The 19,530-nt window shown below is 43.9% G+C and overlaps 1 protein-coding gene across 1 annotated transcript in view; it reads right to left on the bottom strand.

Annotated features, from left to right (window-relative positions):
* RETREG1 (reticulophagy regulator 1) overlaps positions 1-19,530 on the bottom strand; it is a 148,172-nt gene that overhangs the window by 94,370 nt on the left and 34,272 nt on the right. Inside the window, exons 2-3 of the mRNA XM_017855944.1 lie at positions 9,901-10,007; positions 3,454-3,484 (exon numbers count right to left, since the gene is read on the bottom strand). Of these exons, the coding sequence (XP_017711433.1) occupies positions 3,454-3,484; positions 9,901-10,007 (138 nt within the window). The remainder of the gene's footprint in view (positions 1-3,453; positions 3,485-9,900; positions 10,008-19,530) is intronic.

Genomic DNA, 19,530 nt, shown 5'->3' with positions numbered 1-19,530 from the left:
GGGAGACTCCGTCTCAAAAAAAAAAAAAAAAAAAAAAAAAAAAGCTTAAGACACTGCTGGGCACAGTGGCCCACGCCTGTAATCCCAGCAGTTTGAGAGGCCAAGGCGGGTGGATCACCTGAGGTCGGGAGTTCGAGACCAGCCTGGCCAACATGGAGAAACCCCATCTCTACTAAAAAACACAAAATTAGCCAGGCGTGGTGGCGGGTGCCTGTAATCCCAGCTACTTGGGAGGCTGAGGCAGGAGAATGGCTTGAACCTGGGAGGCGGAGGTTGCAGTGAGCTGAGATCGCGCCACTGCACTCCAGCCTGGGTAACAACAGCAAAACTCTGTCTCAAAAAAAAAGAAAGAAAGAAAGCTTAAGACACTTACCCAAGGCAGCCCAGCATATCTGTGGCAGGCAGGACTAGGACACGGGCTCCAAACTGCCAGCCCTGAGGTGGGCATATGCCTAGGGCCCATGGGCCTTAAGGGCGCCATCTTCAGCAAACATCCAAATCCCTGGCTCTATTCTCATCAACAGCCTTCAGATCTTAATTCAGTTTCCCCAAGATTCCCCTGCTTAAGAGAACCAACTTAGAGACACCGGACAAACACTACTTCAGCCATAACACATGTTGATGGCCTGTACCCTTGATAGGATGATAATGACATTTTACCTCTGAGATTTTTCTCCCAAAAACCCATACTCCCAATCTAATCATAAGAAAAACATCAGACAAATTTCAAGAGGGGACTTCAATGACTAGTACTCCTCAAAACTGCCCATATCAACCAAAACAAGGGAAGTCTTGAAAACTGGAACAGCTAAGAGAAGCTTAAAGGGACATGACAAATAAATGCAATGTGGGATCCTAGATGGGATCCTGGAACACAAAAGTGACATTAGGTAAGAACTAAGGAAATCAGAATGAAGCATGGACTTTAGTTAATAAGAATAAATTACTATTGCTTCATCAATTGTAACAAACATACCACACCAACGTAGGATGCTATTAATTTGCAGGGGGCGGGGGTTGGAACTGTTTCCAGGGGTAGGGGCATGTATGGAAAGTCTGCACTGTCTTCTCAATTTTCTGTAAATCTAAAACTGTTTTTAAAAATAACGCCTGTGTGAGAGAACCAACTAATGCAAGATTCAAACCCACTGAACAGTTTAATTCCTTAGCAGAGTTAGATCCTACCTCTCACTCATACTTACAAATCTTTGTCTTAGAGCTTTAGTTAGCAGGAATCACTCCTCAGAGCCTACACACTTCTGTAGGAACAAAGTAAATGTCTTTAATTTATTTTATGTTATTGTTTAAGACAAGGTCTCACTCTGTTGCCCAACTGGAGTGCAGCAGTATGATCTCCGCTCACTGCAACCTCTGCCTCCTGGGTTCAAGTGATTCTCCCACCTCAGCCTCCCAACTAGCTCAAATTACATGCATGTGCCACCATCCCCAGCTAATTTTTGTATCTTTTTTGTAGAGTTAGGGTCTCCCTACATTGCCCAGGCTGGTCTCAAACTCCTGGACTCAAAAGATCTGCCCACCTTGGCCTCCCAAATTTCAGAAAACAGGAAACTTTCCTAAATGAGTCACTGTACATATTTTATCATGACTGTAGAAATTATGTCATCATATCCATTGACAACATACCTTAAATTTGTTTCCAATTACACAAACTATTTTATTATATGAATACAAACGTTTTGTTATTCATTTTTAAAAGAAATCTAAAACTTAAGCAGTATTTCTTGTCTGCTCTATTTATACAACTGTATTTATACATCTGCTGGGTCAGAAATGCATTTTCTGCTTAGGAATCAGATTTTAAATTCTCGGTTTGCTTTTCATTCTCTTCTTTATCCTCCTCTTTACTACTGATAAAACTCTATCAGTAAAGAAAATTATTGCCAGCGCATAACTGCAATTTAAAATAATTCTAAAACCTCATACTGGACAAACCATGTATGAAATTCCTTGTCTTCATAGATGTCTTTTACTGATTTCCAACATTCCACTGCATAACTCAGATCCTATTTCCAGCTGAGATGTTCTCTTACAGTTTTTGATTTAAATGATTTCCCTAAAAGATGGCAATGTAGAAAAAGCACGTGGAGCATGGAAGCAGATAGACAGCAAAACCCAAAACACATTTTAATCCATTCCAAACACATGACTGTTTCCCTATCTCAAAAGAGTAATTTCGAGTTCTCTGTATCTTGACACTCCCACAAGCAGGTTTCTATAAAATAGAAAGAGAACCTTAACCTGCCTGTGCACAGCACACAGATCAGAGCACAGGGCAAGACAAATGCCTATCAGAGACTGTGCCAGCTCCTCCCTGGGACCAGCCCATCCCTCCCAAGCCGCCCCCCACCTCCACAAGAAGCACCAGGGATCACGTTTCTCTTCTTATATCCAGTGTCACTCCTCTCTCCTGAGTCTCTTGGCAAGTCTGCATTCTGCCCATGAAAATCTGGGATTTGAAATGATGGAACAAGCAAGCAGTTGTAAACTGATCATGAAATTAACTTTTCCAGCTGAAATAAGCCTTATTTCCATAAGCACAGCTTCTAAAGGTGCATTATATAAAATACAGGGTGATTTTAGTAAGATTTTCATGGCATTATTTTGTCCTCCTTTTGCACAATTCATTTCATGATGTCCACTTAGATACAAGTCAGGCTCCTCAGCCATCCCCTTTAAGTAATACAACTATATTTTAAGGCCGAAATTTAAATAATCAATTCCTACAAAAATTCATTTTACTGCAATATTAATTCCCATACTCCCCTCATTTTTCTGCTTCTCATACACCCAGTTGGTGGAGTGCACTGTGGTCCCCTCAATTTACCCCAGCCCTTTCCTTGTCCATTTGGAAACAGCCCCTTTACCATAGGATGGATGAATGGTGGACCTTCGATAAAAAGAGAGCTGAGGTTTGCCTCTGGCTGGGCAAAGAGCCCAGTGGCAGTCAGCATCTCCTGCACCTTAACACTACACAGCCTCTCACTCCATCTCTATGTCTCCCCCACCCCACAGTCCTCTGAACCGACAGCATGGCTAACCCTCGGGAACATTCCAGCAGCCTTCTCCACTGAGTGCATGCAGCCCTGTTCTCCCAATACAGCAGTTTTGTTCACATCCCAAAAATGAGTCTGAAAGGAAATCACAAAAGAAAATGCCTCCCGCCCCTCCCTTCCAAATCCTCACACATTATGATTCTCACAAATTCATGTTGCCCAGTACCATAGCAAGATACACATCGCTTCCTAGAATGAGTCCCAACTTTATCCTTGGCCTCTGTTTGATGGTATTTTTCTTCATTTTCCCACTCTGGTAAATTACTCTTGGATTTAGATTCCTGTCACTAAAATTCTATTTCAGAGCTACATCTTGGTGGCACAGTCCCCTCCCTCATCCTCCCTCCATTAAGCACAAGATGGAAAGAAAGTTCCCTACCTTTCACTGAGGCTTCTCCACAACTGTGCACCTGCAACAGGGAGAAGCAAAATGTGAAACTTAACGGAGGCATTTTTCTCCTGAAATATTTCTCAACTCAGAACCAGTCCAAGCTATTTAAAGTGGAATGCTCAGATCTTTAACACTCAGGACACCATCATGTCATACAGTGTATACTGCTGGCACCATGACTAATTGAGGCAATCGTCACATATATTTATTGAGATCCTACTACATGTAAAACACTTGGGTGGTTACCGTGGGAGACAGGACACTCTATAATACATGGACCCTGCCTTGGGGACTTCATTGTCCCCTGGGGCAGACAAAATATACATCCAAGTAAATATGAACCAAGATAGGTGGTATAGGAACTAACTACACAAGAGGGAGGCACACACCATGTGAGTTCATGGAAGAGAGAAAATGCAGCTGCTCAAAAAGTGCCAATAATAGAAGCGGTATTTAAGGCAAGTCTTGACACGGTGCTGACGAAGGGAAATAAGACAACTGTTATTTGAAAAAAAGGAGATTTTTATCTATTCATTCGTTAGATGTTTTGACTTTTATCTAGGTGCAAATGAAATCAACATAATACACATACACACACACACACACACATATATATATATATATATGCACACCTAGATCTAACTTGGTTTCTTAATTTTCCAATGAATGTCTTTATTTGACTACATCTTGATATTATACTCCCAGCTACCAGCTTTAATGCAGCTCAATGTAAGAAGTGACCATGAGGAAGCTTCTGCATTTTCCATCTAACAAAAAGCCAAATGTGTTGTCCCTTATGTTTTTCAATATCCCCTATCAAGATCTATGGGATAAATCCTTCCTAATCTTTACTTCCGGAAGTAAGTTTCTCAAAATTGCTTGCTTCGTTTTTTTCAGATAATTAGAATTGTGCAATTGATCGCCTTGGCTGCCAGTAAGCATGAGGATAAATCTGTTGATAATCAATGGTTACCATGTTAGACTTTTGCTCCTCTTCTAGACCTCTTTTGAACAGTTTTGTACTTAAGTTCCAAATAAACTTCTTCAAACGTGTTAGAGGAAGGTGGCATACAAAAACAAACGGAGAACTCAAAAGAATGGAGGGGACTGTGAGCAATAGTAAGGTTTCAACTAAAGTTGGGAAGTTGGAAAACATCAGCTCAGCTTGTCATTTGACAAATCTCTAACAATCCTGCAGCCAAAAGTGGAGAAAGTATAGATGATGGTATGGGATGGGCATTTGCTTGTTTGTTTTATTATTAAAAAGTAAAGAAATGATAAGGAAACAAGGACCTTTAGAATGGTAAGGACAGCATCTCTGTAATCACTGAGCACGAACCAGGTGGGAGCTGAGTAGAGGGAGGAAGAGAGTCTAAGGGCAGGGCTGAAGAACAGTACAAGTGGCAAGAGACTTAGCAGGGAAACAGTCCATCCAAGAGTCAAAGAGCTGGTTCAACAGGCACAAAAGGCCAGGGAGGAGTGGAGAGAGGGTGCACCGAGAACTAACTCGCAGACTCTGTAGGTCTTGGAGATACTGTACTTCCAAAGGCCAAGGTCAAAGATGAAGCTACCTGATAGGCAACCAAATCCAGGCCATCTGACAAGCTATCAGAGTACAAGTTGGAATGACCGAGAATGGGGAGTGCACGAAGGACTACAGTTCATGGGCTACAATTCCTACTGAGACCACAGTTGATGGCAACCAGGGTGCTGAGGCCAGCCATCAGTGGACAGTGTAGATTTCACAGGAAGGAAAGCATAAAGCAGCAGCAGTTGCAGATGCTCCACAGGTAGCTGTGGGGAGCCACAGGGCCACCCACTGAGCCCTCCTCCCACAGCACAGGGCAGTAGCTAGAGAAGATCTTCAAGAGAGCTGGGGGCCAGGCACACTGGCTCACACCTGTAATCCCAGTGCTTTGGGAGGTCAAAGCTGGAGGATCACTTGAGGCCAGGAGTTTAAAAACCAGCCTGGGTAACACAGCAAGACCCCATCTCTACAAAAAATTAAAAAAGAAAATTAGCCAAGTGTGGCGGCATGCACCCAGCTACTCAGGAGTCTGAGGTGGGAAGATCATTTGACCCAGGAGCTCAAGGCTGCAGTGAGCTGTGATCACACCACCGCACTCCAGTCTGGGCAACAGAGTGAGACCCCAATTCTAAAAAAAATAATTAAATAAATAAACAGAAAAGAAAGCTGGGGGCAGAAATGACTGGTTCTATCTCAATGAGAGAGAAGACAACTAGTCATAGAAAAGTTTCAGAATGCAGGAGGAGTTTTTCAGGCCACAGAAGAGTTCCCCAGAGTTCAGACAAAGGCATTAATGCAGGGAAGCACACACTCAACGTATATAACAATGAGAGAGAAATTCATCCCAGCGAGAGGATGTTCACAGGCAATACAAAATAGACATGGGCTCCCAAAGGTTTCACAGAGATTCATTCACAAGATGGTATCACTGCTTTTTTTTTTTTTTTTTTTTTTTTTTTGAGACAGAGTCTCACTCTGTCACTGAGGCTGGAGTGCAGTGGCGTGATCTCAGCTCTACAACCTCTGCCTCCCGGGTTCAAATGATTCTCCTGCCTCAGCCTCCCGAGTAGCTGGGATTACAGGTGCCCATCACCACACCCGGCTAATTTTTTGTATTTTTAGTAGAGACAGGGTTTCACCACATTGGCCAGGCTGGTCTCTCCTGACCTCAAGTGATCCGCCCGCCTCGGCCTCCCAAAATGCTGACATTACAGGCATGAGCCACCGCGCCTGGCCTCATCCATCTGTTTCATACTAAGCACATAAGATGGTATCAAAGATTGTAACTGGGAGTTGTCAAAGTCATGGAAGCAGAAAGTAGAATGGTAGTTGCCAGGTGCTGGATGAAGGGGGAACAGGGGAAAGGGGGACTTGGCTGTTCAATGGGAACAGAGTTGCAGTCATCAAAGATGAAAATGCTCTAGGGATCTGCTGTACAACACGCACAGGTAACAATACCGCACACTTAAAAATTTTCTGAGAGAATAAAACGAAAATAATAACTGTGGGAAGGGTACAATTAAACTCAAACTCTCAACAATAAAAGTTTCATATTTTTAGCGAGAAAATGTGGGAAGCAGAGAGGTTGGAAGAGAGGGAAGGAGAGGGGACTGCTGACTTGGTCGTTCTTTCATTGCCATTGTCGTTGCTGTAAGCCGGGGCACCTAACAAGCGCAGCTGGCAGTTCTGATTGAAGCCATGGGGTTACCGTAACTGCATCTGGATCTAACGTGAAGCCAAACCGTGCCCTGCAGAGGCTGATTCATCGCAGCAGCGCTCTGTGCTAGAAGGCCTGCGGGCTGGGGTTGCTGCCAACTATTCACAGGGCTCCCCAATGGGCCTTTGTCCTAAGAGACTCTACTGAAGGAGGCTGAAGCTGGCACCAGGGTTTCTTCAGCACAGACAACAGAGCTCTAGGAAGACAGAGTAATCGTTCCCATTTCTCTTTCTTTTTTTTTTTAATTTTCATGCAGTAGAAATGCTACACTCAGAGCAATGTCATCCGGTGAAGACTAAAAGCCTGTCCTTGGGCAAAGGCCTGATCTACAGGATTGCGGGAAGGCTCTGCCGGGACAGAGCCCAGCACCCAGGACGGGGGCCTCAGCACAGAAAGGGGCTCAACATGGACTGATCCAGGAATGCACAAACCCCATGTGGCCCTGATGACATGTCAGCTGGGTGAAGTAGACGGCTACTGTGCCGAACGGCCTTTTATTTGACGCCCTTATTGACCTCTTTAAAGCCCTGTGGTATGAGGAGGGTTTCTGCCATTTTACAGGACAGAGAGGTTCAGATGGTATAGGAGGCTGACTCGTAGCTCACAAAGACATCAAGTCGCAACCCCTGGAATCTGTGATTGTCACTTCATGTGGAAAAAGGGTCTCTGCTGATGCGATCAGGTTAACAAATGTGAGATGAGAAAATCATACTGGATTATCTAGGTAGGCCCCAAATGCAATCACAAGTGTACTTACAAGAGGAAGATGGAGAGGTTTGACACAGACAGAAGAGAAGGCCAGGTGAGCATGAAAGCAGAGATTGCAGTGATGCGGCTGCAAGCCATGGAATGCCCGCAACCCCCAGGAGCTGCAAGAGGCAAGGAACGGATCCTTCCTTAGAGACTCCAGAGGGAGTGCAGCCCTGCCAATGCTTTGATTTGGGCCCAGTGACACTGACTTTGGACTACTGTCCTTTAGAACTTTAAGAGAAGACGTTTCTGCTGTTTTGAGACACCAAGTTTGTGGTAATTTATTAAAACAGCCACAGAAACAAATGCAGTCTATCATGGGCTTCTCCACAGGTAGGAAATGGAATGAACTAGCTAAAAAATGTGGCTCTTTAGGCTGGTGTTCTTTCTACTCTACCACCTTAATTTTTCTTTTTTTTTTTTTTTTTTTTTTTTTTTTTTTTGAGACAGAGTCTCGCTCTGTCGCCCGGGCTGGAGTGCAGTGGCCGGATCTCAGCTCACTGCAAGCTCCGCCTCCCGGGTTCCCGCCATTCTCCCACCTCAGCCTCCTGAGTAGCTGGGACTACAGGCACCCGCCACCTCGCCCGGCTAGTTTTTTTGTATTTTTAGTAGAGACGGGGTTTCACCGTGTTAGCCAGGATGGTCTCGATCTCCTGACCTCGTGATCCGCCCGTCTCGGCCTCCCAAAGTGCTGGGATTAAAGGACTGAATCCTTGCAACGTAAAGGTTTCCTGCAATTTGTGAGCATGAAATTTCCACATCCACATGAATATCAAGCCCATGAGTCGACAGTGGAAACAATCTGTGCGTGAGGGGCCAGGAGTGAGAAAAGGACCATTGTAAAGTCAGCTTTATCTTTGGCCTTCCACACGTGTCTATATTCCTTATAATTTGTGCCCAGAGTAGGGCCAAATCTGAAGCCCACTGCAAACATTCAGATGCTCAGTTTGCTTCCTGGGTCCACGTTTAGCTTATCCTCAAGCTAAAATGGTTGCAGATAAAATTTATGAGTGGCTTTATCTTCTGAGATTTCCCTGAGGGAGTTCCTAGAGGGTGAAAATAGTACAGTCTATTCAGGAAAACAGGCTCTCCTCTATCAGATATTAGTCAAGGCAGACGAATAAGAATCATCAAGGACTGATCCACAGACCAACTGTGGCATGAAACCCTAATGCGTGGAGATGCCCCACCTCAAGGCAGCCTTGATACATGTGTGGTGAACAAGTATCACAACAAGTGCCTGCTTGGGCTGAGATTGGGGCGTTAGGTGTCTATTCCCTGTAACAGAAAAAAGGAAGGTAAAGATGGAGAGAGAGGGAAAAAAGGGAGAGAAGGAAGAGCGTGTTGAAGAATACAACTGAAATCCACGGATTCACGGAAAGCACTAAGGGCACAAAACCATATTTGTTTGCCTTCCCAGAATCCTGGGAAGGAAATATCTTCAAACCTGGAAACATACGAATGTAAAACAATGTAAAGACGGTTTACATTATGATTTAGTTTAAAAACTGTAAAGACTTAAAACATAACTGGATTTAAAGCAAATCCTCGGAACACCATGACAGTAAATCCATACCAGCTGACATCCCTGGCTTCTAGTTGCCATCAGGGAGGAGATGGGTGCCTCCCATGGGGCAGGCCTCGATATCCCTGCCAGGACTATAATCCAGGCAGTTCTGACGCACATCAGTCCACACGGACCTCCACCAAAAGCATCCCTCCATTTGGGGTGCATTTAGTGAAATTAAATGTCTCTTTGTAACCTCCTCAGGGCTATTTCTGATAAAATCTATCTTATTACATTTAGGTTTATGGGGCTTAATTATTCCCAGGAGGGCTTTTCCAAGTTTACAAAACTAGCTCAAGCATGAGTACAAGAGGCTCCTCCAAGTATGTAAAAGGTTTGAGTCAGATTTGTAATGCAGTTAAATTACTCAAAAAGCACCTCAGGCACATTTTTTTAAAACCAAGCTCTTGTTTTAAACTTAAAGTTAAAATTAATTTATTTTCATTATCAACTCATTTTTTTACATGTATTTAACCATCACTTGCTTTTAAACCTTGAATTCGTTGTTTTTCTTCACTGAGGGATAGAAAATTTTTACATAAACTAGTCCATTTTCCAGTGGCCCAGTTTCGTCATGTGAGATGTAATAAATATTTAACTGTTATCCTCACTGCAGCCTACTTAAATACCAAAGTGGTATTTAAAATAGCTCTTAAGGCCAAGAGAAAAACCAGCACACACAAACCTTTCGCCCAGAAGCAGTAGCTATAAAGACAACATCATCTCAATAAATTACCATATTGAAAACAGCTAAGTCAATGCCTATATTTGCTCCTGTTCAAAGGACTAATTGGTTAATATGCCTACACAAAGATCAGAAATGCAGGCTCTAGGAAATTAAATACCATATAAATAAAAACTGAGTTTTCTTACCTCTTGTTCTAGACAAAATCATATCCTTTATTATTTGCATAATAACACGCCCCAGTATCATGACGGAAATCAGGTGATACACTCGCCATGGAGTCAATGCAAGGAACCTGCAACAGCGAAACACAAATCAGTATTTCAATTGGAGGATTTTTAACCTTTTTAAATTGGGTTTACTTCCTGCCACAGAAACAAAAAATGCATTCAATAATGAATTTTTTTTTTAGGACAGTCTCACTCTGCTGCCCAGCCTAGAGTGTAGTGGTACGATCTCGGCTCACTGCAACCTCAGCCTCCCTGGTTCAAGTGATTCTCCTGCCTCAGCTTCTCAAGTAGCTGGGATTACAGGTGTGTGCCACCACAGCAGGCTAATTTTTGTATTTTAGTAGAGACAGGGTTTCGTCATGTTGGCCAGGCTCATCACCAACTCCTGGCCTCAAGTGATCCACCCACCTCGGCCTCCCACAGTGCTGGGATTACAGGCGTGAGCCACTGCATCCGGCATGATTTCACTTTACGAAATCACCCCAATGCAGTGTGACTGCATGAAAGCTATTTAATAGGCATCGGGCCAGGTGCAGTGGCTCACGCCTGTAATCCCAGCACTTTCAGAGGCTGAGGCAGGTGGATCATGAGGTCAGGAGATCGAGATCACGGTGAAACCCTGTCTCTACTAAGAATGCAAAAAATTAGCCGGGAGCAGTGGTGGGCGCCTGTAGTTCCAGCTACTCGGGAGGTTGAGGCAGGAGAATGGCATNCTGGTTCAAGTGATTCTCCTGCCTCAGCTTCTCAAGTAGCTGGGATTACAGGTGTGTGCCACCACAGCAGGCTAATTTTTGTATTTTTAGTAGAGACAGGGTTTCGTCATGTTGGCCAGGCTCATCACCAACTCCTGGCCTCAAGTGATCCACCCACCTCGGCCTCCCACAGTGCTGGGATTACAGGCGTGAGCCACTGCATCCGGCATGATTTCACTTTACGAAATCACCCCAATGCAGTGTGACTGCATGAAAGCTATTTAATAGGCATCGGGCCAGGTGCAGTGGCTCACGCCTGTAATCCCAGCACTTTCAGAGGCTGAGGCAGGTGGATCATGAGGTCAGGAGATCGAGATCACGGTGAAACCCTGTCTCTACTAAGAATGCAAAAAATTAGCCGGGAGCAGTGGTGGGCGCCTGTAGTTCCAGCTACTCGGGAGGTTGAGGCAGGAGAATGGCATGAACCCGGGAGGTGCAGCTTGCAGTGAGCCGAGATCACGCCACTGCACTCCAGCACTCCGGCCTGGGCGACAGAGCGAGACGCTGCCTAAAAAAAAAAAAAAAAAAAAAAAAAAAAAAAATGGTTATTTAATAGGCATCAAAGTCAGGAAAATGAAAGTGCCTGAGCCTGCACTCTTTTGTGCTAAGTTTTCTGCTCTACCCTCTAATTTTGAGCAGAGGATTTGCTATGTGGGGTATGGACCAAAATACTGCTCCCAGTGCTGGGCTTCTCCAATAGCCGATGGAGAATGGAATTGACCTGAAACAGAGTTAGGATGGGCTGCAGAGCCAAGCTGCAGGGCTCTCTAACAGACACCAAGGGGCTGCACTACAGAGGCCCTTTACTCACCATCCTGTCTTAAGTTTTATTTTATTTTATTTTATTTTTTGAGACAGAGTCTCGCTCTGTTGCCCGGGCTGGAGTGCAGTGGCCGGATCTCAGCTCACTGCAAGCTCCACCTCCCGGGTTTACACCATTCTCCTGCCTCAGCCTCCCGAGTAGCTGGGACTACAGGCGCCCACCATCTCGCCCGGCTAGATTTTGTATTTTTTAGTAGAGACGGGGTTTCACCGTGTTAGCCAGGATGGTCTCAATCTCCTGACCTCGTGATCCTCCGGTCTCAGCCTCCCAAAGTGCTGGGATTACAGGCTTGAGCCACCGCGCCCGGCCTTATGTTTTCATTTATGCCCTATTCACTTCTCTAACTACTCCTACCCTCGTCTCTTAAAAACAGCAGTTATGGACCGGGCACAGTGGCTCACGTCTGTAATCCCAGCCTTTTGGGAGGCCGAGGCAGGCGGATCACAAGGTCAAGAGATCAAGACCATCCTGGTCAACATGGTGAAACCCCATCTCTACTAAAAATACAAAAATTAGCCAGGTGTGGTGGCGTGTGTCTGTAGTCCCAGGTACTTGGAGGCCGAGGCAGGAAAATCGCTTGAACCAGGGAGGCAGAGGTTGCAGGGAGCCAAGATTGCACCATTGCACTCCAGCCTAGTGACAGAGCAAGACTCCATCTCAAAAAAATATATATATGTGTGTGTATATATATGTGTATATATGTATATGTATATATGTATATGTATATATGTGTGTATATATGTATGTGTGTGTGTATATATATAGCAGTTACTAAAGATCCAGTTTGCTAACTCTTTAAGATCATGCTCCCCTTTTGCTACCTGTCTACCTCCTCTCTGGAAGGAAACAAACTAAAAATTATTGACCATGAGCAGCACACAAATCCTGCAATGCTTTTTTTTTAGTGCGTTTATAAAGAAGTGAATGGCAAAGAAGTAATGAGGAGTGTTGAGCCTTCACATGAGATTAGAGGTCTGTTTACACAAGTTAATTGGCCAAGCTGACAATGAATATTAACTTTGATAGAATCAGAACTCATAGAAAAATTAATTTAATAAATGTTTAAGACTGTTTGCAAGGCTATAAAGAGAAGAACACACAAATACCACCTTCTGCAAACTTGCTTTCTCATCAGACAAACACAGGCCAAGGTGACAAAGTCCAAGGCAGGCAAGGCTTAGGTGCTGTCACAGAAATGTGCAGAGAACAGGGAGGGGCACAGGGAGAGGGAGAATGGATTCGCTCCAAAGCAGGGAAGGGTTTTTGGTGGTTTTTTTGTTGTTGTTGTTTGAGGTGGTTATTATTTTTTTTGAGACGGAGTTTCACTCTTGCTGCCTAGCCTGGAGTACAGTGGCACAATCTCAGCTCACTGCAACCTTCTCCTCTCAGGTTCAAGTGGTTCTCCTGCCTCAGCCGGCCTAGTAGCTGGAAATATAGGTGTCCGCCACCACGTCTGGCTAATTCTTTTGTATTTTTAGTAGAGACGGGGTTTCACCATGTTGGCCAGGCTGGTCTCAAACTCCTGACTTCAGGTGATCCACCAGCCTCGGCCTCCCAAAGTGCTGGGATTACAGGCACAAGCCACAGCGCCCAGCCAGGAAGGTTTTATAGAAGCAGCACTCTAACTTGGTCTGGGGAGATGGATGCAATTCCAATGAAAATAGAGGCTCCTCCAATTAGAGAATACAACATGAGCAGAAGATCAGACTCAGGGAAGGGTGAAGTACCTGTGGTACGTCGAGCAATCTGGGGTGGCCTCAGCAGGAAGAGAAAGAAAAGGAGAGGGTTGGGAGACTGGCAGAGAGACAAGATTGGGGAGATAGGCTCAGGGAAGACTGTGGCAGGCAGAATGCAGCAGTAAGTCTTAGGCTACAAGCAGCAGAGAGAAAGCCAAAGGTATAGAGCAGGGAAGTGAAATGATGGGTGATTTAGGGAAATGTCTGAAGGCAACAGGAAGGATGTGATGGGGTAGGGAGGAAGCACGGAGTCCAGCCCATCTACTAGAAGGTCGTGCAGTATGTTTAGTGAAAAGCAGATCAACATGAGATGCTGGGTGACATGGTGAGTAACGCCTTCCCCCAGAAGGTGGTCAACCCAAGCTTTCACTGGTTCAAATGCTGTGTGTATGGCCTGGGCCGGCAAAATGAGCAGGTGGACTAGGTCAGTGTTTCTTTAATAACCGTCTGCAACCGCTGCCAGGTTGGCTGCCTGGAAAATTTGTTAAAATGTAGATTCCCAGGCCCCAGGCTCCTCCTCCCAGGCCCCCTGAAACAGGTGGTATGATTACTAGTATTTGCGTCTAATAAATATTTATTGATTGCCTACATTGCACCAAGCACTGTGCTACCAAAAGGGAATGGTGAATTAGAAGCATAGAAAGATGGAACAGACATAAAAGACATAAGTTACAGAATAAAATGCCACAGTCCACGTCTTTAGCGATAATCATTTGTTCCTCCACTAAATCTGTCCCTCCCCTGAGGAGCCACCACTTGCTCTATTTTTGTAGCTCTTGTTTGTTTCAAGCAAGGTTGCGTCCCGGTGTTTGCTTGGTTTGGGGCCAGCCTCCTTACTCTCAGTTCAGGATCCATTCTTGCTCTTGTTCATGTGCTGGGCGCTCCCAGCTTTCCCCACCTCACAGTGAAGTGACAGATTTCATAGTGACCCACAATAAGAAACTCATTTATATTTACGTACATATAAATGAAAAACAGGTTTTGAAAAACAATATTTTCCTTACAGCTCAGAATGCAGTTCAACGTTTTCCATTCAATTCTGTTATGTGTTTAAATGCCGACTGTGAATCACTCGCCTGACTCAGGGCCACTAATGAGCTGTAATGCGCACACAGCTCACATGGCATGAGAGAGAACCTGCAAATGTTCGACCAGCACGCTTCCTTAGAATGGCTTTCTTTGCAGGGTCAGGCAAAGCCCGAGCAGAGACACAAAGCTCCCTCAAGTTTAAAAGTCTTTAGAGCTGGCCAGGAAGCCATTTAAGCATCAAAACCAATGAAATGCAAAACCAACTGAAGCAGTGAAGGCCGTTAGTTATTCTTTTAGTGGAAGTCACAAACTTCCAAGAATAATAAAAAAAGAAAATTAGGTAATGCCAGGACTGCAACCCACAGGCCAGTCTGCCAGACTTCATTTGGAAGGCATTGCCTTAGCAACTCCAAAGAGCACTCCGGATGTCTGTCTATTCTGTGTCCTGGGCAAAGGCCCAGTTGGCATCTTGGCCAAGGTCTTGTTGGTCATTGAGAATCCTCGGTTAGCTGAGAAGACAAGCCCCGCAATTGCTTAGGAAGGTAATGCCAAACTGTATGGGACTAAGTATTTGATTCTTTGGTGGGTTAGTGTCATATAAACATGTTTGAGAAACGAAACCCTAAGAGAATAATCTGTATGTAGAAAAATCTGAGCACTTTTGGTACTTTAATTATTTATAATGTTTAAGATTATTTGTCTCAGGGCTCCACTTCAAAATATGTAGCTGAGTAATTTAGACTTGTGATTGGAAATTAAAATCTTACAAACACTTACGAGTTTTTTCTTGTTTATTCATTTTTCAAGTAGTACTTAATATTTGGGAGGGTTTGGGTTGTTAGACAAAGTAATTTTTTAAAAGTTTTTGTTTTGGTAAACTTCAAAGATACACAAAAAGAGAGGCCAGAGTGCAATAAACCCAGTTTCAACAATTCTCCATTCATGGGTAATCTTGTTTCTTCCATATTTCCACCCACTAAGCTCATCTTTCCCCCGAAATTATTTGAAGCAAATCCCAAACATCATGTAATTTAATCTGCAAATACTGCCATTTATCTTCAAAAACAATTTTTTTCTTTTTTTTTTTTTGAGACAGAGTCTTGTTCTGTCACCAGGCTGGAGTGCAGTGGCGCGATCTCGGCTCACTGCAACCTCCACCTCCTAGGTTCAAGCGATTCTCCTGCCTCCGCCTCCCGAGTAGCTGGGACTACAGACACACACAACCATGCCCAGCTAGTTTTTGTATTTTTAGTAGAGATGGGGTTTCATCATGTTGGCCAGGATGGTCTCGATCTCCTGACCTCGTAATCCACCCACCTCCACCTCCCAAAGTGCTGGGATTACAGGCGGGAGCCACCGCACCCAGCCAAAAACAAGATATTTTTAACCAAACAACAATACCACTATCACATCTAAAAAATTACTTTAATTCTTAATGTCATCAGATATCCCGTCAAGGTTCATATTGCCCTACTCATTTTTGTGTGTGCACGCACATACACACACATACACACACAGACTGAAATAGGATCTGAAAAAATCATCTGCTGAAATTGGCAGATGTGGATTTTAAGTGTCCTGGACCTTTATAGGTCCCCTGCTGTCTTTTTTTCTTTCCTAATTCTTGAAATCTTTTTGTGGAATAAACAGGCTCACTTGTCCAATAAGGTTTGCCAGATTCTGGGAATCGTTTGTTGTATCCTTGTGGTTTGGTTTAACATTTTCCTTGATCCTTTGTGTAGCCTGTAAGTTGGCAGGTGGATCTAGAGGCTTGATAAGACTTAGGTTCTTTTTTTTTTTTTTTTCCTGTAAAACCCAAAGATAGGTGGTAGTGCCTGTTTCCATCAGAGGCAAGCAGACTGTCTGGGTGTCTTGGTGGCTACGCTTGCACTACTGGCAGCCACAGACAATCCCTGCCTAGTGACCGATTCCTCAGAGGCTACATGGCGGTGACGGCCCTTCACTCCTGCTTCGGGTATTAGTTGGATCACAGTTATAAAGAGAAACTTCCCCTCATCAAGGTCCAATTAAACTGAGAGGTGGAGCTCGTCGGAAAGGCAGCATCAGTTCTTGGAGTTCTTCCCTTTATTTTACCAGTTTTTTCAAGATAGTGAAGCAGTTCCCTAGTGTCCTCTAACGGTGACTGATACAGTTTGGCTGTGTCCCCACCCAGATCTCATCTTGAATTGTAGCTCTCATAATTCCCATGTGCTGTGGGAGGGACCCAGTGGGAGATACTTGAATCACAGGGGCAGTTTCCCCCATACTGTTCTTGTGGGAGTGAGTAAGTCTCATGAAATCTGACGCTTTTATCAGGGAAACCCCTTTTGCTTGGCTCTCATTCTCTCTTGCCTGCCACAATGCAAGACGTGCCTTTCACCTTCCACCATGATTGTGAGGCCTCCCCAGCCATGTGGAACAGTGAGTCCATCAAACGTCTTTTTCTTTATAAATTACCCAGTCTTGAGTATGTCTTTATCAGCAGCGTGAAAACAGACTAATACGCTTTCTTATTCCTTTTTTTCCTGTTATTATGAGCTCAAGAGTTTGAACATATTTGACTTGTTTCAATCACTGCAGGGTTATCCTTACTGATGCTCCAGCTACCCCGTCTTATTCAGGTCGCCTCTCAGGTCTTTGGCACAACCTTAGTTATTCTGACAATAAAGTACTTTAAAGGGATATAGAAAATACAACATTTACGAATGCACCTTAAAATGTTCAAAGGAACATAACTCAAGTATTTAATAAAACTAATCACTTCATAAAACAATCATTCGTTATTTAATGAAACAGACTCTCTTGAACCTGGTTACAATTTGCTAGATTTATAAACAAAATAATGTTTTGTTAGCTAAAACGGAAAGTTCAAAGAAAAGGCGAGCTTTAAATTTGTAATTTTATAAAATCAAAGTTTATTCTTTAAAAGTAATTGAACAAAACTGTTTCTAACCGATCTTTACATGGAAACTGTCCTATAAGGACATCAAAAAACAATCCCCATCTGCCGGGCGTGGGCGATCCTGACACCAGCACGCTGTGGCATCACTCAGTGAAGGACTGTCACAGAATCCCAGAGCTGGAAGGAGCTCAGAGGTCATCTGATTTACTTTCATCTGATCCACGAATCCCCTCAGCTGCAATCAACTACCTCCACTTAAATAGATCTCATGCCAGGAAGCTCAACATTCCTTGCAGCATTCAATTTCCGGCAGCATCCTATTATTACTGGGGGAGGCAGGGAATTCTGTTTTCATTCCATTCACCAGCATCTGTCACACACCAGGCTAGCTGCTGGGAAAACACTGGCGACCCAATCCCAGCCTGCCCCTGCAAAGCCAGGAAAGCAGACAGGTAAACAACTGTGTTTAACCAAAGTGCTATTCGGGATGCTGTGGGGGCAGAAAACAGAGCCAGTAACTACATAAAGAAGCCAGAGAAAGCTCTAGAGAAGGTGGCATCTAAACTTTGACTTCAAAAGACATCTGATTTGGCCAGGTAGAAAAGAGATCAATGCATTCCAGGCTGGGGAACAGTGTACCCAAAGGGAACTGCAAAAGAGCCACAAGACTAGAGCCTGAATTAGAAAGGTTACCCTTAACCTTTGTTTCCTCCACTCTGAGGCGCTAGTTACAAACTGCAGAACCAAATGCAGGATGAATAGCACAGCTGATGTTCAGTGAGCACAGGACTGTTCTAAGAGCTTTATCTGGAGTCACTCATTTAATCCTGTATCCCTTCAGGAAGGGATTGTCATTAAACCTATTTTACAGATGAGCAAAGAGGCTCAGACACTTGTTCAAGGCCCCAAGACAAAGAAGATGCAGGACAAGGATATGAATCCAGGCAGCCTGGCTTTAAGCCAGCTCTTGCCATTCTGCTAAATGGCTGCTGGACACAAGTGTCTGCCTCTTAATCTGCCTGCTCCCACATGAAAAGAGCTGGAAGGACTAGCACCAATTTACAGCCTTTTCTTTTTTTTACATATTTAAGAGCAGTTTTTAGAGCATTCTATGGGTTCTGACAAACGCATAATGACATATATCCACCATTATAGTATCATACAGAATAGTTTTCTTGCCCTAAAAGTCCCCTGTCCTCCATCTATTCATCCCTCTCTCTCCCAAGCTCTTGGCAACCACTGACCTTTTGACTGTCTTCATAGTTTTGCCTTTTCCAGAATGTTCTATAGTTGTGATCACACAGTATGTAGCTTTTTCCTACTGGTTTCTTTCATTTAGCAAAATGCATTGAAGCTTCCTCTGAGTGTTTTTGTGGCATGATAGCACATTTATTTCGATCACTGAAGAATATTCTATTATATGATATACTAAAATTTATCCATTCACCTTTCGAAGGACACCTTGGTTGCTTCCAATTTTTGGCAATTATGAATAAAGCTGCTATAAACATCCATGTGCAGGATTCTGTATGGACATAAGTTTTCAATTCATTTTGGCATGGCCTTTTAAAAAATTTTAACAGTTCCAGCATGCTGATGGAGTCACTCATTTAACAGGCAGTTAAAACTCCCAAGGGTTCTAATTTTCAGATACCATTTTTGAATCTAAATATGTCCTATGCAGTTTGTTCTTGTTTGACATGTCCCACATTCAAACCTATGGACTTTAGTGGCGACATCAATCACATCTGTTCTCTGGCCCAGTTTCAGGACACCATGCGTGTTCTATCTGGACATCATCAGTCCTCATCCACACTACCGATCAAAGATATTGATCAGTACTGGAGTCCTGTCACTCTCCATTAGCAGAGTGACCTAGATCACTACTCAGCAGACAATCCAGTCTGCCACTATGTGCTTGTCCATATCATTCCATCTTATCCACAAAGACAGAATTAGCTTTTCTTATACACCTTGCTGAAGCCTCCAGCATTCTGAAGGGCTAAGTATCTGTAAGTGCAGATTTGCTTGACTGCTGCTGAAAATTACTTTGAAGTACGTAATAGTTCTCTGTAGAAGAACTAAATCCATCAGACTCTGCCAAAAATATCATGGGATGCAGCCTGAGCCAAAGCCCTAGGGTCACCTTGCTGATCTGCCCATTCACAGAATACACAGAAACGTGTGGTAACCATGGAGTAATTCTGAAGTGAAAATAGCCACACACAGGCTGTCAGAGGATTCTTGAAAGCTGCAGAATAATTATCACGAGGGGGAGTGTGGTCCAAGTACAGGCTGCCCAGAAGACCATGAGGGCAGGATGATCGAGTACAGACTTAGAAGAGG

The sequence above is a fragment of the Rhinopithecus bieti genome, unplaced genomic scaffold (genome assembly GCF_001698545.2).
Source record: "Rhinopithecus bieti isolate Rb0 unplaced genomic scaffold, ASM169854v2 scaffold_41836, whole genome shotgun sequence".
Lineage (NCBI taxonomy): Eukaryota > Metazoa > Chordata > Mammalia > Primates > Cercopithecidae > Rhinopithecus > Rhinopithecus bieti.
This window is presented reverse-complemented; position numbering and strand designations above follow the sequence as displayed.